Source organism: Anser brachyrhynchus, assembly GCF_964034855.1.
Source record: "Anser brachyrhynchus genome assembly, chromosome: 4".
Taxonomy (NCBI): domain Eukaryota; kingdom Metazoa; phylum Chordata; class Aves; order Anseriformes; family Anatidae; genus Anser; species Anser brachyrhynchus.
Window position 1 is genome coordinate 52,760,162 of NC_137698.1, and position 18,763 is coordinate 52,778,924.

At 35.6% G+C, this 18,763-nt stretch overlaps 1 protein-coding gene across 4 annotated transcripts in view; it reads left to right on the top strand.

Moving 5' to 3' along the window:
• GABRA2 (gamma-aminobutyric acid type A receptor subunit alpha2) overlaps positions 1-18,373 on the top strand; it is a 58,190-nt gene extending 39,817 nt beyond the window's left edge. For all 4 annotated transcript variants that reach the window (XM_080590059.1, XM_080590062.1, XM_080590061.1 and 1 more), the window contains exons 6-10: positions 2,311-2,393; positions 5,237-5,380; positions 6,384-6,536; positions 15,838-16,040; positions 16,517-18,373. In XM_080590059.1, the coding sequence (XP_080446185.1) occupies positions 2,311-2,393; positions 5,237-5,380; positions 6,384-6,536; positions 15,838-16,040; positions 16,517-16,825 (892 nt within the window). In that variant the 3' untranslated portion in view covers positions 16,826-18,373. The remainder of the gene's footprint in view (positions 1-2,310; positions 2,394-5,236; positions 5,381-6,383; positions 6,537-15,837; positions 16,041-16,516) is intronic.
• Positions 18,374-18,763: the final 390 nt, after the last annotated feature.

The following is an 18,763-nucleotide window of genomic DNA, read 5'->3' on the forward strand; positions in this document are numbered from 1 at the left end:
ATTAGATAACTTTATTACTGAGATCACTGTCAACAAGAATGTTAAGAGGAAGTGAAAGAGGTTAATACAGCCTCAAATTCTTCCTATTAAGAACTATATGGAAAATATACCCTACTTGCCAATAACTATGTATTTACATATAAATACAATATTTTACTTATAGTTTTCAGTTTTGCTTCCTGGCATGACTGGAAGCTAAGATGAACATTTAGCTGGTAAAATATATTAAAATTGGTTGGAAAATAATTTATTTAAAAATTGTAAATATCATGTATGTGTAGGCATAAGCAGTGCTTTTATAAAAATTGATTCTGAATCAGAAAACTGATTTCTTCTTTGATTACTCATTTTGTAATAATGCTATCTATATGAGATTTTTGGAAATATTTTATCCAAATTTCCAGAAACTCCTGACTTCATTTATTTCTTTTCCTTTTATTTAACAAATTGAATTGGTTGTGAAAGGAGACTTAAAATCCCTGGCCTAAGTAAGATATAAAATGTGAGCTGTAAAAAAATGTATACTGTGCAATCTTTTCCGTGCAGCCTTACTGGCATCCCTTAAGCCTGATTTACTGTACAGCTCCCAAGCCCTTGTAGTACTGCGTGTAGGTTGTAGGCTGCTAATCATATTGAATTATATGGTAGCTGGAGAGGTTCAGAAAAGTGTGCTGGAAATAGAGAACCCTATTTATGGTATTGGGCTCAAGTCAATATTTCTAATTGTTTCTCTATAAACTAAATGAAATTCTCTTCCTCCAAAAGGTTTTCTAATTGTATATCATAAACAATAAAAAATACCGTTTGAAGCTGTTTTTCAGCATGAAGAAAAAGAAGAGAAGGCTTCAGGGAGACCTCTTTGCAGCCTTTCAATACTTGAAGGGGGCTTATAAAAAAGATGGAGAGCGACTTTCTACGTGGGCAGATAATGATAGGACAAGGGGGAATGGTTTTAAACTAAAAGAAGGAAGATATAGATTAGATGTTAGGAGGAAATTCTTCACTCAGAGTGTGGTGACACATAGGAACAGGTTGCCCAGAGAAGCCTCATCCCAGGAGTTGTTCAAGGCCAGGTTGAATGGGGCTTAGTCCAGTGGGTGGCAGGGGGGGTGGAGTTAAGATGATCTTTATGATCCTTTCCAACACAAGCCATTCTATAATTCTATGATCTATGATTCTATGAAACTATTATTATTTTTTTTTAATAAAGTGGGTCAAGTCAATTAGAATTAACTAATTAGTTCATGACTTGTAAGTATGTTGTTTCTGAGGCTGTGAGATTCATGTGTAAACAGCCTTCATTGCATGGATTTTAAGCAACCTTTTTTATCTCTTTCTATTTAAAACGGTATTGTGACTTCTGTGCCTTCAGCTGTTTGCTGACTTTTTTTCTGTCTTTCCCCCCTTGATTTCAGAAGCTCTTTCTTGGGGAATGGGAAAACAGAAACATAGAATATTTTTGTGTGTAAGGAGGGCAAAATATAGTGGGGAATACAAGGACTGTGAACCACTGGAAGTACAGGAAAATGTAGCTGATATGTGAGGATGGATGAAGAGGAATGAAAAAGTCCAGAGAAAATCTTCACCCAAAGGGTACTTACAGAATAGAAAGGAGAAAAAGAACTTTAATTAATTAATTAATGGAGTTACAAATAATGGGAAAGAAAAGTATGTCAAAACTCATTCAAACTTTTTCATTGTTTTATTCCACATATTTTATACTGTGATACTGCTGGGATTTTTCACCAAATGCACAAAAGTGAATGCATTGACAACATAGTCATGCCTATAAATAAACAAAAACAGTAATCAAGAGTAACAGAGACAATGAATGGCAACAGTGTTTTGAAAAAAAAAAAACCAAAAACAAAAACAAAACTTTTTTCTACACCTTCCATTCAAACTGTAAAAAATATCAGAATACTATGGAGCACAGTCCTTTGACAAATTAACTGCATTTTATGTGCTTTTGTAATGAGCTTTTGAAAGCCATATAATCACACATGTACCTCAGAATATTATGAGAAGAAAATGACTGTTCTTAACAACCTGCACTTACATAATTTATATTTTCATTTAAATGGCTGTTCCTCATAGTTTTGAGGTCAGCTGTTTTAGTTTTCTGATGTGATAAGTCAATGCCTTCCAAAGGAATACATAAAAGGGAGGAAGCAAGAGCTGATTTAAATTTTAATTACTTTAATATAACATTTCGGTTTCATCTCCTAAATCAGCATTAACTGTTCATTTCTGTGGAATTGATTTTCTTGTCCTGCTGACTTAAATGCATAGTGCTCTTTTGCCTTTTAGGCTTACGGTCCAAGCTGAATGTCCAATGCACTTGGAGGACTTCCCTATGGATGCTCATTCATGCCCATTGAAATTTGGCAGCTGTGAGTATATAACCAGAAGTATAGTCTTTGGTTTCTAACATTACTCAAGCATCACTTTATTTCAAAAAGTAGTTACAAGAGAGGTTTAAAGCACAAGACTACTTTTTTTTTTTTTTTTTTAAATTGTAACCTGACATATGGAAATCAATTTTCTCCATTGAGGGTTTTGCCTTTTCATGTATTTTAAAGCTATCTGGGCACCATTTAACAATAAGTGCTATGCATCTGTTTTATCACTGCGGTGATCTGCTTTTATTCCAGAATGCAAACCGTACTGATGAGTACAGACCTGGGTGCACACAGCCTGTGTATAATGTACATATTGTATTAATGAAGAGCACAGTAAAGGCTTTGAAAAAAGTTTGTTTTCATTTTATTGAAGCCGATTTTCTCTTTATTTTTAATGATATTTATTTTTACATTCTTAGTCAATGAAGGCAACAAATGGCTTCTTGTGATAAAAAATTGCTCTTAGCAGATCAGCATGTTAGATAAGTTAGATAGAACTTTGATCTCACTGGTATTATTTTCAAAGCAGTATAGCCTCATTCACCTATATAGCAGTCTCTTTTTCTTCCTTGTGAATTAGAATTTCATTATATATGTATTTCTTGGATTTCATACATTGAAGAGTTTTCTATTTTTTAATTTCGCTGTAGCCTACATTCTCTGCTGTGCCCTGGAAATGGCATGGTGTGTTGTTGTTGTTGTTGTTGTTGTTTGTTTTTTAGGAAACTAGCTAATACCAACAAATTCTGTCTGTTTAATTCTAATACCAATAATTTCTGTCTGTTCTATTAACTGTAGCCAGCACAGGTTGCAAAAGAGATGATGGGCTGCCACTAACATAATTCACCATACGAACACTGTCAGAGAACTGTGCACAGTCTTTCCATAACCCAAATGTATCCCCTTTCCCTAGAGGTTGGTGGGGTTGGTGGTGAAAATAGGAGCAAATTAAACCAAGTCTGTATTTCTGATTATGCTGCCACACTAAAGGGAATTCTTACCTGTAGAGATAAAATATGGTTAGAATTAATGATATTTTTGTCATGAAACCTTTTTTCCCCTAAATATTATATTAAATTTGTGTTACATAATGAAACATAACTACATAACACCAGAGATCTTAGCCCAAACCAGCTACTGACTAATAATGTTTATATATATATATATATGTGTGTGTATGCACAGCAAGATACGCTTGATTTATAAGGTATGGGGGAGAAAGAGACTCATATGTAGCCTCAAAAAAACTTAGAAAAAACAAAAACAAACCCACAAACATAATAATGAAACTGATACTCAGGCCAAGCAGAGACTTCATAGCATGACCTGATCTTCATTTCTATGTTGGAAACCCTTCTGATGAGGTATACTGGACTTCTTGTGACTGTTTTTTTCCCTTTTTTTTTTTTTTTGGTTACTAATTTGTTCTTTGTTTTCTGCCCATGGTTTCTGCATTTCTATAAAACAGTAGAATTCAAAGTGTGAGCAACTTGATGTTAGAAATGCTGTCTTTCTTTTCTCAGTGAAGTCACCTGTGCTACAGCCAGTTGGCACACAAAAAAGACTTATTTCCATTCATTTTGAATAGCTTCTCACTCATTTCTATTTCTTTATCTAGAACTTATTTCTAGGCTACAATACATTTTTCAGCTTTTATTCTGGGATAGAATTTGAATGATAAATAGTCTTGAAAATAAGCCAGAATCCTGACGATTTTGGTTTAGCTGAGGCAAGTCTGCCAGTGGTAGATATTTGTCACAGCTCTCCACATTCTGCTAATCTTACTTTGCTAGGAGGATCATCAGCCTGCAAGATTGTCTCAGTTTCTTTGTCATACTCAAGAGAAGAGCCAAGCTGAATGCACTGGAGAAGCTGTAGTTTAATAAATTGCCTTTCTTCATCCTCATCAAAAAGTCTAACTAACAGTGGAGAGGATAAGGGGTAAATTGGCAATTGGCAAAAGTACTGATTTTCATTAAAGTAGAGGTCTTCTTGTGGGAATCTGAATAGTTTGAAGCAAAGTGTTAAAAATTTCTGCAAGCTATCAACCTGCTGTATTTTTTTAGTCATACAATTTATGGCTAGTTGCATGAAGAAGCTTCTTTCAGGGCCTCCAGAGATTTCTCAAGTGAAAATGTTTGCAGCCCAGCAGAAATGTTGCTTTTCTTTTTCACTTCAGTACAGATATGGATAAGATTTAAAATGTACTTGTCTCAGCTAATCAAAATGAACACACAATTTCTTCCATCAGTGGTTTACCCTTTTCCTTCATACTGCATTTAGCTAGTAGGGTATTAGACTGGAAAAACTTGCAGGACATGTTCAGGTTTTTTTTTTTTTTTTTTTTCTTTTTTGCTTCTGGAGGGGCATTAGTGCTTTCTATAATTCGGTGTTGATTTGCTTCCATTTTAGTTTATTTTGACATACCTTAAGCTAAATACATGTTTTCTCATGAATGCAATGACAGAGTATTGAAGCAGCCTGCTTACTGTCAGTATGTCCCACAAATAGATGTAATGATAGGGAGTGAAATTTAAGAGGATACACAGACCAATGCACAGAGCTCCTAAAATCTTTGAAGGGCATTGTCAGAGGATCCGTCTTGCCATATTTAGGTATGAATTTCAGTTAGCAGTAAAATGTGTATATATATATATTTTTACCATATTATATTATATTATATATCATACAATATAATTATTTTTTTTTTTAGCTTTTTAGGTTTGGGGGTTTATTTTTGAAATGTGACTAAGTAGTTTTTCTAATTTGATGAATTTTGATGGAAGCTGTTTGGTTTAAATTACTGACAAAATATTATATCTTATTTCCCACAGATGCATACACAACTTCAGAAGTGACATATATTTGGACTTACAATGCTTCAGATTCAGTACAGGTGGCACCAGATGGTTCAAGATTGAATCAGTATGATCTTTTAGGCCAAACAATTGGAAAAGAGACAGTTAAATCCAGTACAGGTTAGTAAAAAAATATTTGAGGAAAAAAGCACTCACTTGGCTAAATAGAACATAGGCATTGCTGATGGTGGTAGAAGGCTACTCAAAAAAAAAAAAATGTGAGATATCAGCCAGAGCTTATTTATGTATGGTACATAGAGCTCATAGCAGCACATCCCTTCTGCTGATTCTCTGTAAGTTAATAAGTAGTAAATGATATTAGAAGCAAACTCCCCAGTGATTTTTTTATACTAAATGGAGCTCAATCTTGAATCCTGATGTTTTTAATGCAAGCTTCAGATAATTGTTTAATTTCAGATGGTATATGACAATTTTAGTCTACTAGATGGTAAAATATGCTGGTTTCAACCATTTTTTTCCTTTCATCATTCTTTTAGTATTAAACACTGGATTATTCTACCTGGTTCTAAATTGTGTTCCTACATGTGCCAGGCTGTGATGGACCACCATGATTGTCTTCTGATTGTAGACTTAGTGTGTTCTTAGCGTGCCTACCATCAGAGGGTGGTGAGGCACTGGAACAGGTTGCCCAGAGAAGTTGTGGATGCCCCATCCCTGAAGATGTTCAAGGCCAGGTTGGATGGGGCCTGAACAATTTAATCTAGCACGTGGCATCCCTGCCCGTGGCAAAAAGCTTGGAACTAGATGATCTTTAAGGTCTCTTCCAATCTAAACTATTCTATGGCTCTATGATTCTTTGTGTGAATGCAGAGGGTTGCTTTTGTGCAGAAGCCTGCAGGACTGAAGTTCTCCTCAGGGCATACAACAGTTCCCGTAAGTTCTTGAACACTGATCTTTCCTGGATATCAGTGGAAGTAAGATGTAGTTGTACCCAAAGTTAAAAACATTTTTATATATCGTATTACAAAGTAAATTTTGTGCAATTTAAGTCCAGTGCATTTGGTTCACATAAATATAACAAACTTTCTTTTACCAGAGACGTGGACTTTCTTAGGATAATAACCCTTTTTTTCATTGTATTTGTTTGTTTGTGGCACCTTAGGTGAATATACAGTAATGACGGCTCATTTTCACTTGAAGAGAAAAATTGGTTATTTTGTCATTCAGACTTACCTCCCCTGTATCATGACTGTCATTCTCTCCCAAGTGTCATTCTGGCTTAACAGAGAATCTGTACCTGCCAGGACAGTCTTTGGTGAGTATACCAAGTAGCATGTGTTGTTTGCAACAGCTAAAGCTGTTAGAAACCATTTCAGAAGTCTGCTTGGTAAAGGCCTTTTTTGTTCAAGTTTATTTGTAGAATGTGATACTATTTCTAGTTCAAACAGGTTTCAACAGCAGCTTACAGAACTACAGAGAATCCTGAAGCTTTTTGAAATTAGAACATGTGAAAACTGTCCTTATATCCTTGACTCTTTTAAACAGAAAAAAAAATTCACAGGATGGAAGATGATGATAATGTTTCCATTTAAAAATTAAATTCCAATGTTTTCTGAAATGTCTTTCTTACGCTGTTATCACATTACCCAAGTATTTTGGTTAAGAACATAATATATAGTTAATAGTTAAGAACATTTCTAAATAAGTTTGTAAATTAAACAAATTAAAGACTTGAATTATTTGAATGTGTTAAACTTTGCAAACTGCAGTTCTTTAAAAGAAACTGTTTTCTGGGGGTCTGGGCGAATCTTTCTCACTTATTAAATTGGAATGTACTGTAAAATAGTGAACAGCTTCAGCAGCGCAGGATGATGGTTCTTGTCTTACATGAACGTTTTGTTCTCTTTTTTATTAAAGCAAAACAATAACTTATATATATACAACTTAGAGCTATTTTAATTTGTTTGATTTTAAAGAAAAAGAGACTAGGACAACAAAAAATCAATTAATGTCTGTATGGAATCAGCCATCAAAAATGCTGCATAAGATCATATTGTTAGTCATCAGTAAACACCATGCACTCTTCAAAAAATAGGCCAAACTTAAATGCGTATTAAGTGATGCACAACAAAGCACTCAAAGTCTCTCCTGGTGGAGAAAATGCCACACAAAGTATCATCAAAATTGTAGGTTTGAATGTGAGCCTTACTGAAGTCAGATGAAATGGGTCAGTGGTTTTAGTGGAACCAGAATTCTATGTTTTCCTAGGCATTTAAAAGGCAGATACAATATTTTTTCTTTCTTCAAATTCTTCCGTCAACTTGTCCATTTCTGCTTATCAAAATGCATCTCTAAATGCATTTTTCCTGCACCTTCTTGTTTGCTAGGCTTGCAAGTATACTGTCAAATCCTACTATTATCTCCGTTGTTGCCCTTTTCTGTACCCCGTCCTATATGCTTAGGACACTGTAGCTGGTTCGTCCAAAAAATCTGCCATCTTCTCTTCCAACAATTAACTGTTACTTTATCACCAATAACAAGGCACTAGGATAATTTTCCTGGAATCTTATGTCCTTCCTGCAAACCTCTTTTCTTGTTCTTCATTTATTTTTTATTTAATTTATGTTCCGGGGAAAGAAGTAATATTTGCATAGCAGCCTGCTGCTTTACTCTGCTGGGGCTTTAGCATAATCTAGATAATGAACAGTATTTATTAGTGAATAATGTGATATGTGATCATTTTTCCTGTGTGAGGATGTCTTGAAGAAACTGGGTAAGGTGCCTGCAAGAACAGAACCACACCGTCCAGTAACATAAAATCTGAATTACATTTACTAAGCACGATGGGTATAGGGAGCAAATATCAATTTATATTCTAGTATTTTCTTACTGCCACGCACACATGCACCTCAGGCACCAGTCAGGGCTTCATCCCCTCCAGGCGAGCTTGGCCCGGCACCATGAACCCAGGACACTTGCTGTGAGTTTTTGATGTGTCTGGGCTCTGCCTGATGGAGCAGCCTAGACCCATCATGCAGAAGTTGCACCACATGCTTAGCCTTCTGCACAGGGTTGGATGTTGTCGCAGAAGCTGTTTTCTAAAAATTTTTTTACACTCTAGATGAGATTGTCAGCATAAGCTGCCGATGGTTGCTCTAATCATGTAGCCCAAGGCAAATCTCCCAATCTTTCTCCATAGATACTGGCAGCAGTTGTCACTGGGATTTCTATTACCCTCTTGTCTCCTGCCTAAATATGTTATAACAATGTGAGGTTATCCACATTTTTATAACAAAGTTCATCTATTGCTTCTTAGAGTCTTCTGGCTTTTACTGAATTAATCTTGACAGAGCTGCACAGGTGTACTCACTGTCTCCTTTGTTTGGGTGGTGCTTTCAGGTAGACTCTACCTAGTGATACAGGAAACCCATATCATAGCTAAGGTAATAAAATAAACTACTTCCAGAATGAAATATAATCACTTGCAAGACAGCTTGTATTGATCATACTGTGGTGGTTTTACCCCACCGGGCTGATGAACTCCACCATAGCCACTCTCACTTCCCCTCCTCAAAGGAAAAGAGAGAGAAAATATGATGGAAAGGGCTCAAGGGTTGAGATAAGGACAGGGAGATCACTCACCAATTATTGTCATGGGCAAAACAAACACAGCATAGGGAGATTAATATAATTTGTTGCCTATCATGAGCAGACTAGCACAAAGAGAAACTAAAAGCAAACTGAAAATACCTTCCTCCCTATCAACCCTCTTCTGTCTCCTCCCCCCAAGTGGCACAGGGGAATGCGGAATGACAAAGGGGGACTGTGGGCAGTCCCTAACGCTTTGTCTCTGCTGCTCCTTCACAGTCACTCTCTTCCCCTGCTCCACGTGGGGTCCCTCCCACGGGATGCCGTCCTTCCTGAACTGATCCTGCGTGGGCTGCCCACAGGCAGCAGCTCTTCAAGAACTGCTCCAGATATGGATCCGTACCATGGGGTCCATCCATCAGGAGCAAACTGCTCCAGCACAGGTCCCCCATGGGTGGCAGCTCCCCCCCAGACCCCCTGCTCCTGCGTGGGCTCCTCTCCACGGGCTGCAGCTCCAGCCCGGGGCCTGCTCCTGCGGGGGCTCTCCATGGGCCGCAGCCTCCTCCAGGCCACATCCACCCGCTCCACCGGGGGCTCCTCCATGGGCTGCAGCGTGGAGATCTGCTCCGTGTGGGACCCATGGGCTGCAGGGGGACAGCCTGCTCCACCAGGGGCCTCTCCACAAGCTGCAGGGGAACTTTTGCTCCATGCCTGGTGCACCTCCTTCTGTGGTGACCTTGATGTCTGCAGGGCTGTTTCTCTGACATTTTCTCATTCCTTGCTCTCCCAGCTGCTGTTGCACAGCAGTTTTTTTTTTCCTTTTCTTCAGTCTGGTCTCCCAGAGGCCCAAACAGTGTCGTTCCCTGGCTCAGCTCTGGCCAGCAGCGGGTCCCTTTTGGAGCTGGCTCCGATCTGACCTGGGGCAGCTGCTGGGCTCTGCTCACAGAGGCAACCCCTGCAGGCCCCCTGCTACTAAACCCTTGTCACGTAAACTGAATCTACATACTTATCTTTTATATGGAGTGGTCACTTGCTAGATACCCATCTCTGCATTGTTTAGTAAATATAACAATATTAAAAATAGGATTAAGTAGAAAGCATTAGTTTTGATAAAGTGTTTTTCAGAATTGGTGAGATTTATTTCAAGTATCTTCTTAAGAGTTACCAAGTCCTGGAAAGGATTAACTGCTTGAGTACTGTTCTTTCAAAGAAACATAACTCCCAGTTATTCAAAGCACCACTTAGCATTTGGTATTTCATGTTTGCAAGAAGTTACTTTTTCTTTCTCTTTTCTATTCTCTTGCAATGTACTTTCAAGTTGTAGGTTAACATTAAGGGCTTGGTATAATGAGGCTTCTTTTGTTGTTGAGGTCCTTAATCCCTTTCCTTTATGGCATCTATTTAATATTGTTGACCTAAGCTATCCCAAATGAATTATATCCTAATGTTATGTTGTTTCAACTTTGCTTTAAATTATTGGAAGAAGAAAATTTTATCACTGTTAATTAAATAAGTGTTGAATGTGTTTTCTCTAGCAGATAAATCTGAAAAGTATTTGACTGCCTTTTTAACAGAAGGGAATAAGCCTGCTTCATAATACCTTAATTTAGTGCAAGATTATGATCCGTTTCATTTAGTAATATTTTTATTGTTACGCACGTAGTATCAACAATATTAGCAAACCTAATCTTATGCAGGTTATTGAATTCTCACTTCCTTTTTAATGAGTCATTACATTTAGAAGCATCACATGTATTTGAATAGCAACATTAGATGCAGGTGACAAAAATCAGAAATTAGTTTTCTTAGTTCCACATTTATCTATGTGTTTTAAATCACACACAGTACGACTGAGAATGTTAGAACAGATGCAATTAGATTTATATTTCTTGATCTCTGAGTGGGCAAGAACAAATATAATAGTCGTATTATTTTTTTAATACATTGTCCAAGATACAGAATTTTAAATTAAGAACTCTATGATCAGTTTATTCTTAAGCTCCATTCATTTCCCTGTGCTTTTTTTGTTCTTGGTTTATCTTTTCTGAACCTTGATGTATATTTTGAAACAAAAAGCCATTTAGACCTTAAATAGGCAGTTTTTTATTTATTTTTAATTCTGCATGTACAGAAATGGGATCCTAAGATGAATTCAGAGTTCTTCTCTGGTTGTTTATATATCGGAATTGAATGAGGTAGACCCTAAGTTTTGAACAATTCTGTATGTACAAAGTTTCTTTTTCCTATTTTGTTGGAAAAAAATAAATCTCATCTGTCTATTTATTTCCTTCATAGGCTGCACTTCCTTTTGTACCCTTAGAGTTATCCCACAATTCTGAACCTGCATGCTATAATTTCTTAATTAGGGATTTTTGTTAACTGTAAACATAGTATTCTAGTGGTACGCAGTGGGCAAGCACACCTGCTAAACTGTACCACTTGGTTAGGGGCTGAGCTGGCTGCCAACAAACTAATGTCTTCCCAGCTCGTTGCTGTGCCAAAACTCTAGCCCATGTGCCAATGACAGTGTAGTCACGTGACAGCAGTATGGAAGCTGGGGCACATAGCACTTGCCATTCAGCTTTGGGAATGGGCTTGGCCTGTTGGAGATCTCTGTTCCATTGCTCGGTGTTGATACAGCGAAATAACATGTGCACCAGCTTTACTATATGTGTATACATAGCTTAACCCACTGGCTGAATGCAACCTCTCTGTAAATAGATAATGCTGTGATTCTTGTCCTTTCATGCTAATTAAAAAGGCTTCTGGCCTTTTGAGTTGTTCCTTTAGTAGGAAGGGTAGACAGGGCACGTGAGCTATTTTCTGCAATCTTTCTCTTGATGGTCATTCAGATTTGCCAGCCTGTGTCTAGGCAGAATCAACATACACTCTGTTTGTATTGTATTCTGAAGTAGTATATATATATATATATATATATTATATATATATATATATTTACACAGTTTGGTGTGTAGCCAAATGACATAATGCTTTAAAATTACACTACCTCCAGAGGTTATCTACTTTTGTTTAGGCCTTTGGACTGTTACACTTGGAGTACTAAGATTAAGCAGTAATCTGTTTCTGTAAAAGGACAAGAATCTTTACTTTCTTCTATATTCATGTTTATTAATCTATTCAGTTTTTGTACCAGATTGAGTGATTTAATTACCTATCAACATTTACAATTACTGTTAAAAAAAATGGAATAGTAGAACAATGGAATTATCTCCTTAATAAAAAATAATTAATTTCTTAATCCTTCTGTGATATGTTCTTCAACAGTTGTGTATATCTTTGCAAAGTGTTGTGATGAAAAGATAAAAGTTGTGGAAAGAGCAGCATATTATAGAACTATATATACGACTATAGGATTTCATACAATTTGTTTGCAAAGCTGAAGTATTTCTTTTGTTACAGAAATGTCCTTTGGTAATTAGTTAGGCCTATTGCTTTCATTTTCAAAGGAGATGTCCACATTCAAACACAATAAGGTTTGGATGTGATTTAGACTACTAAATCTGTTAAAATTAGAAAAATCAGTTGATACACAGGACATAACATTAGGATATGAAAGAACTTGTCCCTCTGAATGAATAGGCTGACTTTTGCGCACAAACATGGGCATAAACCTAGTCATCACGACAGACTTTAACTTCAGTATGCATGTACCAGCTCCCTTAATTCCATTATATGTTTTTAGTTACACGTTTTCAGTTTTTCAGTTTCATTCTTCAGCTGTTGTGTGGCTGTGCTCTGTACTGTTGAGTACGAGACATTGCTGAAAGGTGTCTGTCTACCTTTAAACACATCTTGAATGGTATCCACGTATCCTGGCATCAAAATATGGCAGAGATGGTGTTTTTCATATATGTAAATTTAGTGCCAGTGAAAGGTGGCAGAAAGAGTTACAGCCCAGTAGATGGATATCATGTCTTCAGTGAGCAGATGAAGTTTCAAAAGCTGCACCATAAATCCTAGGCAATCAAATAGTTCTAATCTCATCCTGAATGGATAAACCCATAGTGCTAGAAGATATTAATCTTTTACAGGCATACACATTGTTGAGAAGAAGAGTTGTAATCATGTTGTGGTATATTTACCGTCAAGTATAAAATGCTTGGTCCTCTTCAGAGAAATGAAATATTATCAAAAGGATCTATTAAAGGTTTCTTTTCTGGACACTTTTTAAAGACAAACTGATGACTGCTTGTTGCTGCTTACAACATAATGTTGTCCTTGTCTTTCTGACACCCATTCAGTGCCACATCTGCTGGATGCTGAGCTGTAGAAGATAGTTCTTGACCTGTATATAAACTGTGGTGTTTCTTCACCATAGTGAGATAACATGCAGTCTTTACATAAACTGTGAAATTATTTAGGCTGTTCAGAGTAGTGTATGATTTAGGGTAGAAGACTGTTTTCCTCTAATATTCTGACTAGCTCTTATTGTAAGAGCACAGTTTATTTACTGATATATTACGATTTTAGTTCATTGGTGTTATGAATTAGATAATGCAGTGGGGATTTTTTTTTTTATCTGGTCAGTGTATGGGTTTTGTGGGGTTTTAAATTAATCTCTGTGAAATAAATGGATTTTATTTTACAACAAGTTGACCATATTCCTCTATATTAATAATTTTTCAGTCTTCTCAGGTTAAGCCGTCACAATGAGGCAAGTTTTTTCCATTCACTTCTTTTTCTTAAAGATGACTTGACAATATTGATTTTTGAAATTAACTATAGTATGCAAAATAATCTCTTTTGAAACAAATAACGGGAAATGCAAAAATGCTGGAGATTCCTAAGCTGACAGGCATCACAGACTAAATTTTCTGTCCATTTTTTTCTGCTCAGTTCAGGTTAAATTAATGCAATAGCTTGACCATCATTGAATTTATAGAATGAAGGAATACATGAAAGATACATTGGCAACTGTCTGACAATGTGCTGTTTGATTAGCATTTGAGTGACAAAGTAGCATGGCTTGCTAAAATTTTTAGAGAAATTGTCAACTGGTAGCAAGACACAAGATGTAAATTCATGGTGTTTTAATTGAGACTAGAAAAGGTGAGCAGTTAATCTTTAGGTTTCTAAAGAAGCCAATGGAACATCAAGAAGCTTAGTTTATTCTAAAAGGCAGGACTTAGAACAGTACCTTAGCAAATGTATGGATAAGTTCACCTTATCTCTGAGAAACAATCACTTCACTGATACTTCTGTGTAATTAAATTGATTTATGAGCGTCTCAGTACCTGTGTTAAAATTTGCATGTGATAATTTTAAATGTAAGATAGACTGCATTTTCCTCTGAGGTATGGGAAACAATTGAGCCATATATTACGTAAGTGTAAGAAGATGATAAGTTTTTCAGAACTACTTTGTCTACACGTTTTTATACAATACAGTGTTATAGCTGCTTCCTTGTCATTGTATAGGTTTTTAGATCATAACAATGTAACAGCTGATTCCAGATTAAATCTACTTCTTTCATATATGGAGGCTGAAAAAGAGCAATTAGTGAATTATGTTTGCTTAGGTGTGTGGACACTGCATAAATCAGTAGGATGCTTCTGTGCCTTGTTTTCCATTTGGAAGCATGGCCTTTGGAAACATTTCACCATTTCAGCACTGAGGCTGAGTCCACTTAGGTTTGCTCCGTCATCCTGTGTACCGCAGGATGATTCTTTATAGAAGGAATGGAAATTGCAAAGTCTGAAGAGGACTGAGTAGGTGTAATTGCCAGTTCTTTTCCATTTCCCACAGTGGTTAAAAATGCTTCTCTTGTAGTAGAAAAGAAAAGAAAAAGAGCTAGGTTGATCATGCAGAACCTAGGTAACAGATTGCTAACAGTGGAGGATCTGATTTAGAGAGAGCAACTTTTCTCTATCTTGGGAATCCTATTACAACAATTTTATGAGTTTGTACTCACTGAAGCTATGATCTGCTGTTACTAATATTTCTGCTGTAGAAGCTCCTTTGCCTGTCAATGGAATGTAGGTTTGCTGATCTATGATAAGTATATCACTTTGTATTGCTTTTCATTCTGGAGACATATTTAGCGGGTGCCACAAAAGGAATAGTTTAGTTTGTCTAAGTGTAATTGAGCCTGGGCTGTAAGAACTGATTTGCTTAAGGAATGGAGATTGCATGTCTATCTGTGGGTTTCTACTTGCTAAAACTGATTCAGAAAAATATTCTCTTTCTTTCTTCCTTTTTTTTTTTTTTTTTGTATTATAATTTCTGGCTTCTTAGTTTTCATTAAGCACTGTAAAATGCTTTTAATAACTGCCACAGTAAAGAACAGTCTTCTTGGATTATCAAGTCTTATTTTCTGACAGGTCATATACATGTGATGTATATATTATATAATAATCTGACCATTTCAAATCATTATAATAATCTAGAAAAAAATCCATGTTAGCTGAATGAAAAGTAAACCTGTTTACATTTTCAAGTAGGTTGCTGGATGGTTAGTGAGAAAGCTACTGGCAGAAAAAAAGAAGAAGTCATTATTTTTAATAAAAAATGGTCAAGTTGTGTGATACTGTCAGGAAAAATGTCAGACCTGTAGCCACTGCAATGAAGCCAGAAGCCAGCCACCAAAGATGTGTGGTAGGCAGCTGTCTTCAACCTTTCTTAAGTAAGAATCTATACCTGTATGGTTAGGATGTAGTGGAAAGACAACATTTCATTAAAGAATTGTTAATTTTGTCCCTTACATATCCTGATAGCCAATAAATAAATAAATAAATAAAAGAGTAAAAGAGTGTTTATGTGTAAATAAAAAGTTCTGTAAATAAAATTTTCAGATGAATAAAAAAGTGACTTTTAGACAATGAAGTTGAACTAAATTACTTTAGAGGAAACTCCAGATGCAGCCTTTAATAAGTCACCACATTAGACAGGCAATATTTTCCATTTTGTTTCAAAAACATACCATCATAATTTCTGCTTTGCATGTTGTTAACATTCAAAACCCAAGTAAAATTGTTGATGTTCTGTTTTTTTTTTTTATCCACCTACAGGAGTAACAACTGTGTTGACAATGACAACACTGAGCATCAGTGCTCGAAATTCACTCCCCAAAGTAGCGTATGCAACAGCTATGGATTGGTTTATCGCTGTTTGTTATGCATTTGTATTCTCTGCATTAATTGAATTTGCAACTGTAAATTATTTCACAAAACGAGGATGGGCCTGGGATGGAAAAAGTGTAGTGAATGATAAGGTAAGTCCTAAGGAAACAGTCTGATTTCCAATCAGCTATAATAAACTGTTTTGATGAAATTGGCAATTACTAAAAAATAGATGATGTTTTAAATCAGAAGAAGATCCTGCTAGTCCTCTTAACTGAGAACACTTTAAAGATCTTGTAATTCTGTTGTAAGGAGTTAGAAACAAAACAGAGCAAGACTGATACTTTTCCAGTTATTCTTACAAACACAGTAACAGACCTTTAATCATATAACTTCAGCAGGGCTTTTGATAGACAGTGTCCATGTTTTTAGAGCATTCTTATGTTACCTATACTTTATTTTTGGATAAACTGCAAGCATGTTTCTTCATATTTGAATTGATCATTATAGTATTCCTGGCACTTATTTCAACATACTCACTTGTTTATTTTACATTTGAAATGTTGTTTTATTAAGTCTGATACAACAAATATGCATTAAATACTTAACTTCATGCTGTTTCCAATAGAAAAAAGAAAAAGCATCTGTTATTAAGAAAAACAATGCCTATGCAGTGGCTGTTGCCAACTATGCTCCAAATATTACCAAGGACTCAGTGCTACCGACCATCTCCAAGAGTGCTACAACTGCAGAACCCAACAAGGCAAAACCAGAAGCGAAGCCACAGGAAGCGAAGAAGACATTCAACAGTGTTAGCAAAATTGACAGAATGTCTAGAATAGTATTTCCTGTCTTATTTGGTACTTTTAATTTAGTGTATTGGGCTACATATTTAAACAGGGAGCCTGTCTTACTTGGCTTTGCGCCATCAACCTAAAAGCTGAATTGCACTGAGGACTTAAAACATCATTCTAATCAGATAGGTTGTTCGCTATGTACAGTACGACTAATAACTGCTAATCTGTGAACCATTATGTACAGAGTGTATATAGATGTCTTATCTGTGTATCTCCAAAGGAGGGACACAGTGTTAATTCATGGGTCTGTAAACAGATACCACCCATGGCAAATATAGCCAGCTCTTTAAAAGTTATACCCAGGGGAGTTCTGTTAAACTAGGATTCAGATATACAGAATTATATTCTCTCCATACAGTGATAGAAGATACAGAAGATATGATCCTACTTAATTATTTAGGAACAGTATTTTTTTAATTTAAAGTTAAGATATTTTTCTATAAAGTAACTAATTCTACTTTAATGAAAGAAACTGTCATTTAAAAAAGTGATTTTTTTAAAAAGGGTGTAATTGTTTCATACAATAGCGGTACCCATGTACATAAGAGTACGGAGGTCATACAGTTCTATTGTTCACAATCATTCTGGATACTAGTTAGGCTGAAGAGGTAGTAAAGGCTACTATATGGCAAAAGCCACAAGTTTCTTACTTCTGTCCTGTTTGAAGTTGTTAATAAACTATTCCAATTGATTTCAGGGAAAAGTAGGTGTTAATCAAATTTCTAATATCAGGCAACTTCCACTTATATTCTTTTCACTGTTTTCTTTATGTGATGTTGCTAAACCAGTTTGTCTGGTTCAGCAAAGTTGGATTTTTCTGCTTCTTGACTTTGTTCGTAATTACATTATTGTCGGGTTCATAAAAGCACTCAAATTTTTGGGGATTAAGTTTATCAGTAATATAATATACTCTTTTCCTTGCTTAGTGATATGCTAAAACCTGCCATTGAAAGATTTACCTGTATTTGTCCCAGAAAGCATATTTTTCAAAGGAAACAAGAATTCATGATTTAAGTTCAGGAAATTGTCCATATGAATAAAATTTACTGCTGCTTTTGTAAATTGCAACTTTACATTTCGCTGACATAAATTTCCAACAACTTTGTATACTAGAAATGGTTTTGCTAAGATTTGAATGTTATTTTTTTAATAAAAGGTCATGCATCATCAGTAGGTATCAATTGTATTTCATATATACAATTATGATAAAATTGGAGCTGCCATTTGCAATTTTATATGAACATTTAATACTGATCAGTATTTTTTTTTTCTTCTAAGCCTTTGCAAACATTCTTTATGCCCCTAAAGGCCTGGTAAATGATGACATAAGTAATAACTGTGTACTGTATTTAGATTTTAGTATATGTGGCCAATCAAAAATATTTTGATTCACACATACATTAGCAGTTATTAGTTGACCTTTAAAAAAAGATACACCTTTATGATGATGTCTTCTAGTAGAGACATATGTAGTCGTATAGTGTCATTTATTGCAGTTTTGTACAGTATTTGAGTATAGTGCATAAAATAGGTATGTTCAGAGTTTAACAGAGTTGTACAAATATTTCTAAAATCAAATAAAAGAGTATCTTAAGACATGGAAATGTGCTAAAATCAACAAAGAGAAACTGCTTTCATTTGCTGTTTTATTTTTTTGCATTTTCTTTGCTTTTAATGTGATTCTGTTTTGTACTTTGTGTGACAGTATAGATGCCAAGGTCACAAATGCATTTTAAGAACAGAATTAATAGTTAAGACAGAGTTGACATCAACAAAATAAGTCAGCAAAATAAAGGGAGAAGCATGGACAAGGTGTGTATCCCTTTAAGTCCCTCTAATTAAACTCTCAGATTAAACCTTTCTCATCAACAGTAGTTAAAAAACAAGCACTTTACTTAGAACATTAAAATAAAAATATCCTTATTTTCATATATATTTATATATAAATGTAGATCTTCCATGTAATATGGAGATGTGTGCAATAGTGTGATTATGAGCATAAGGCTGGAAGGCAAGCA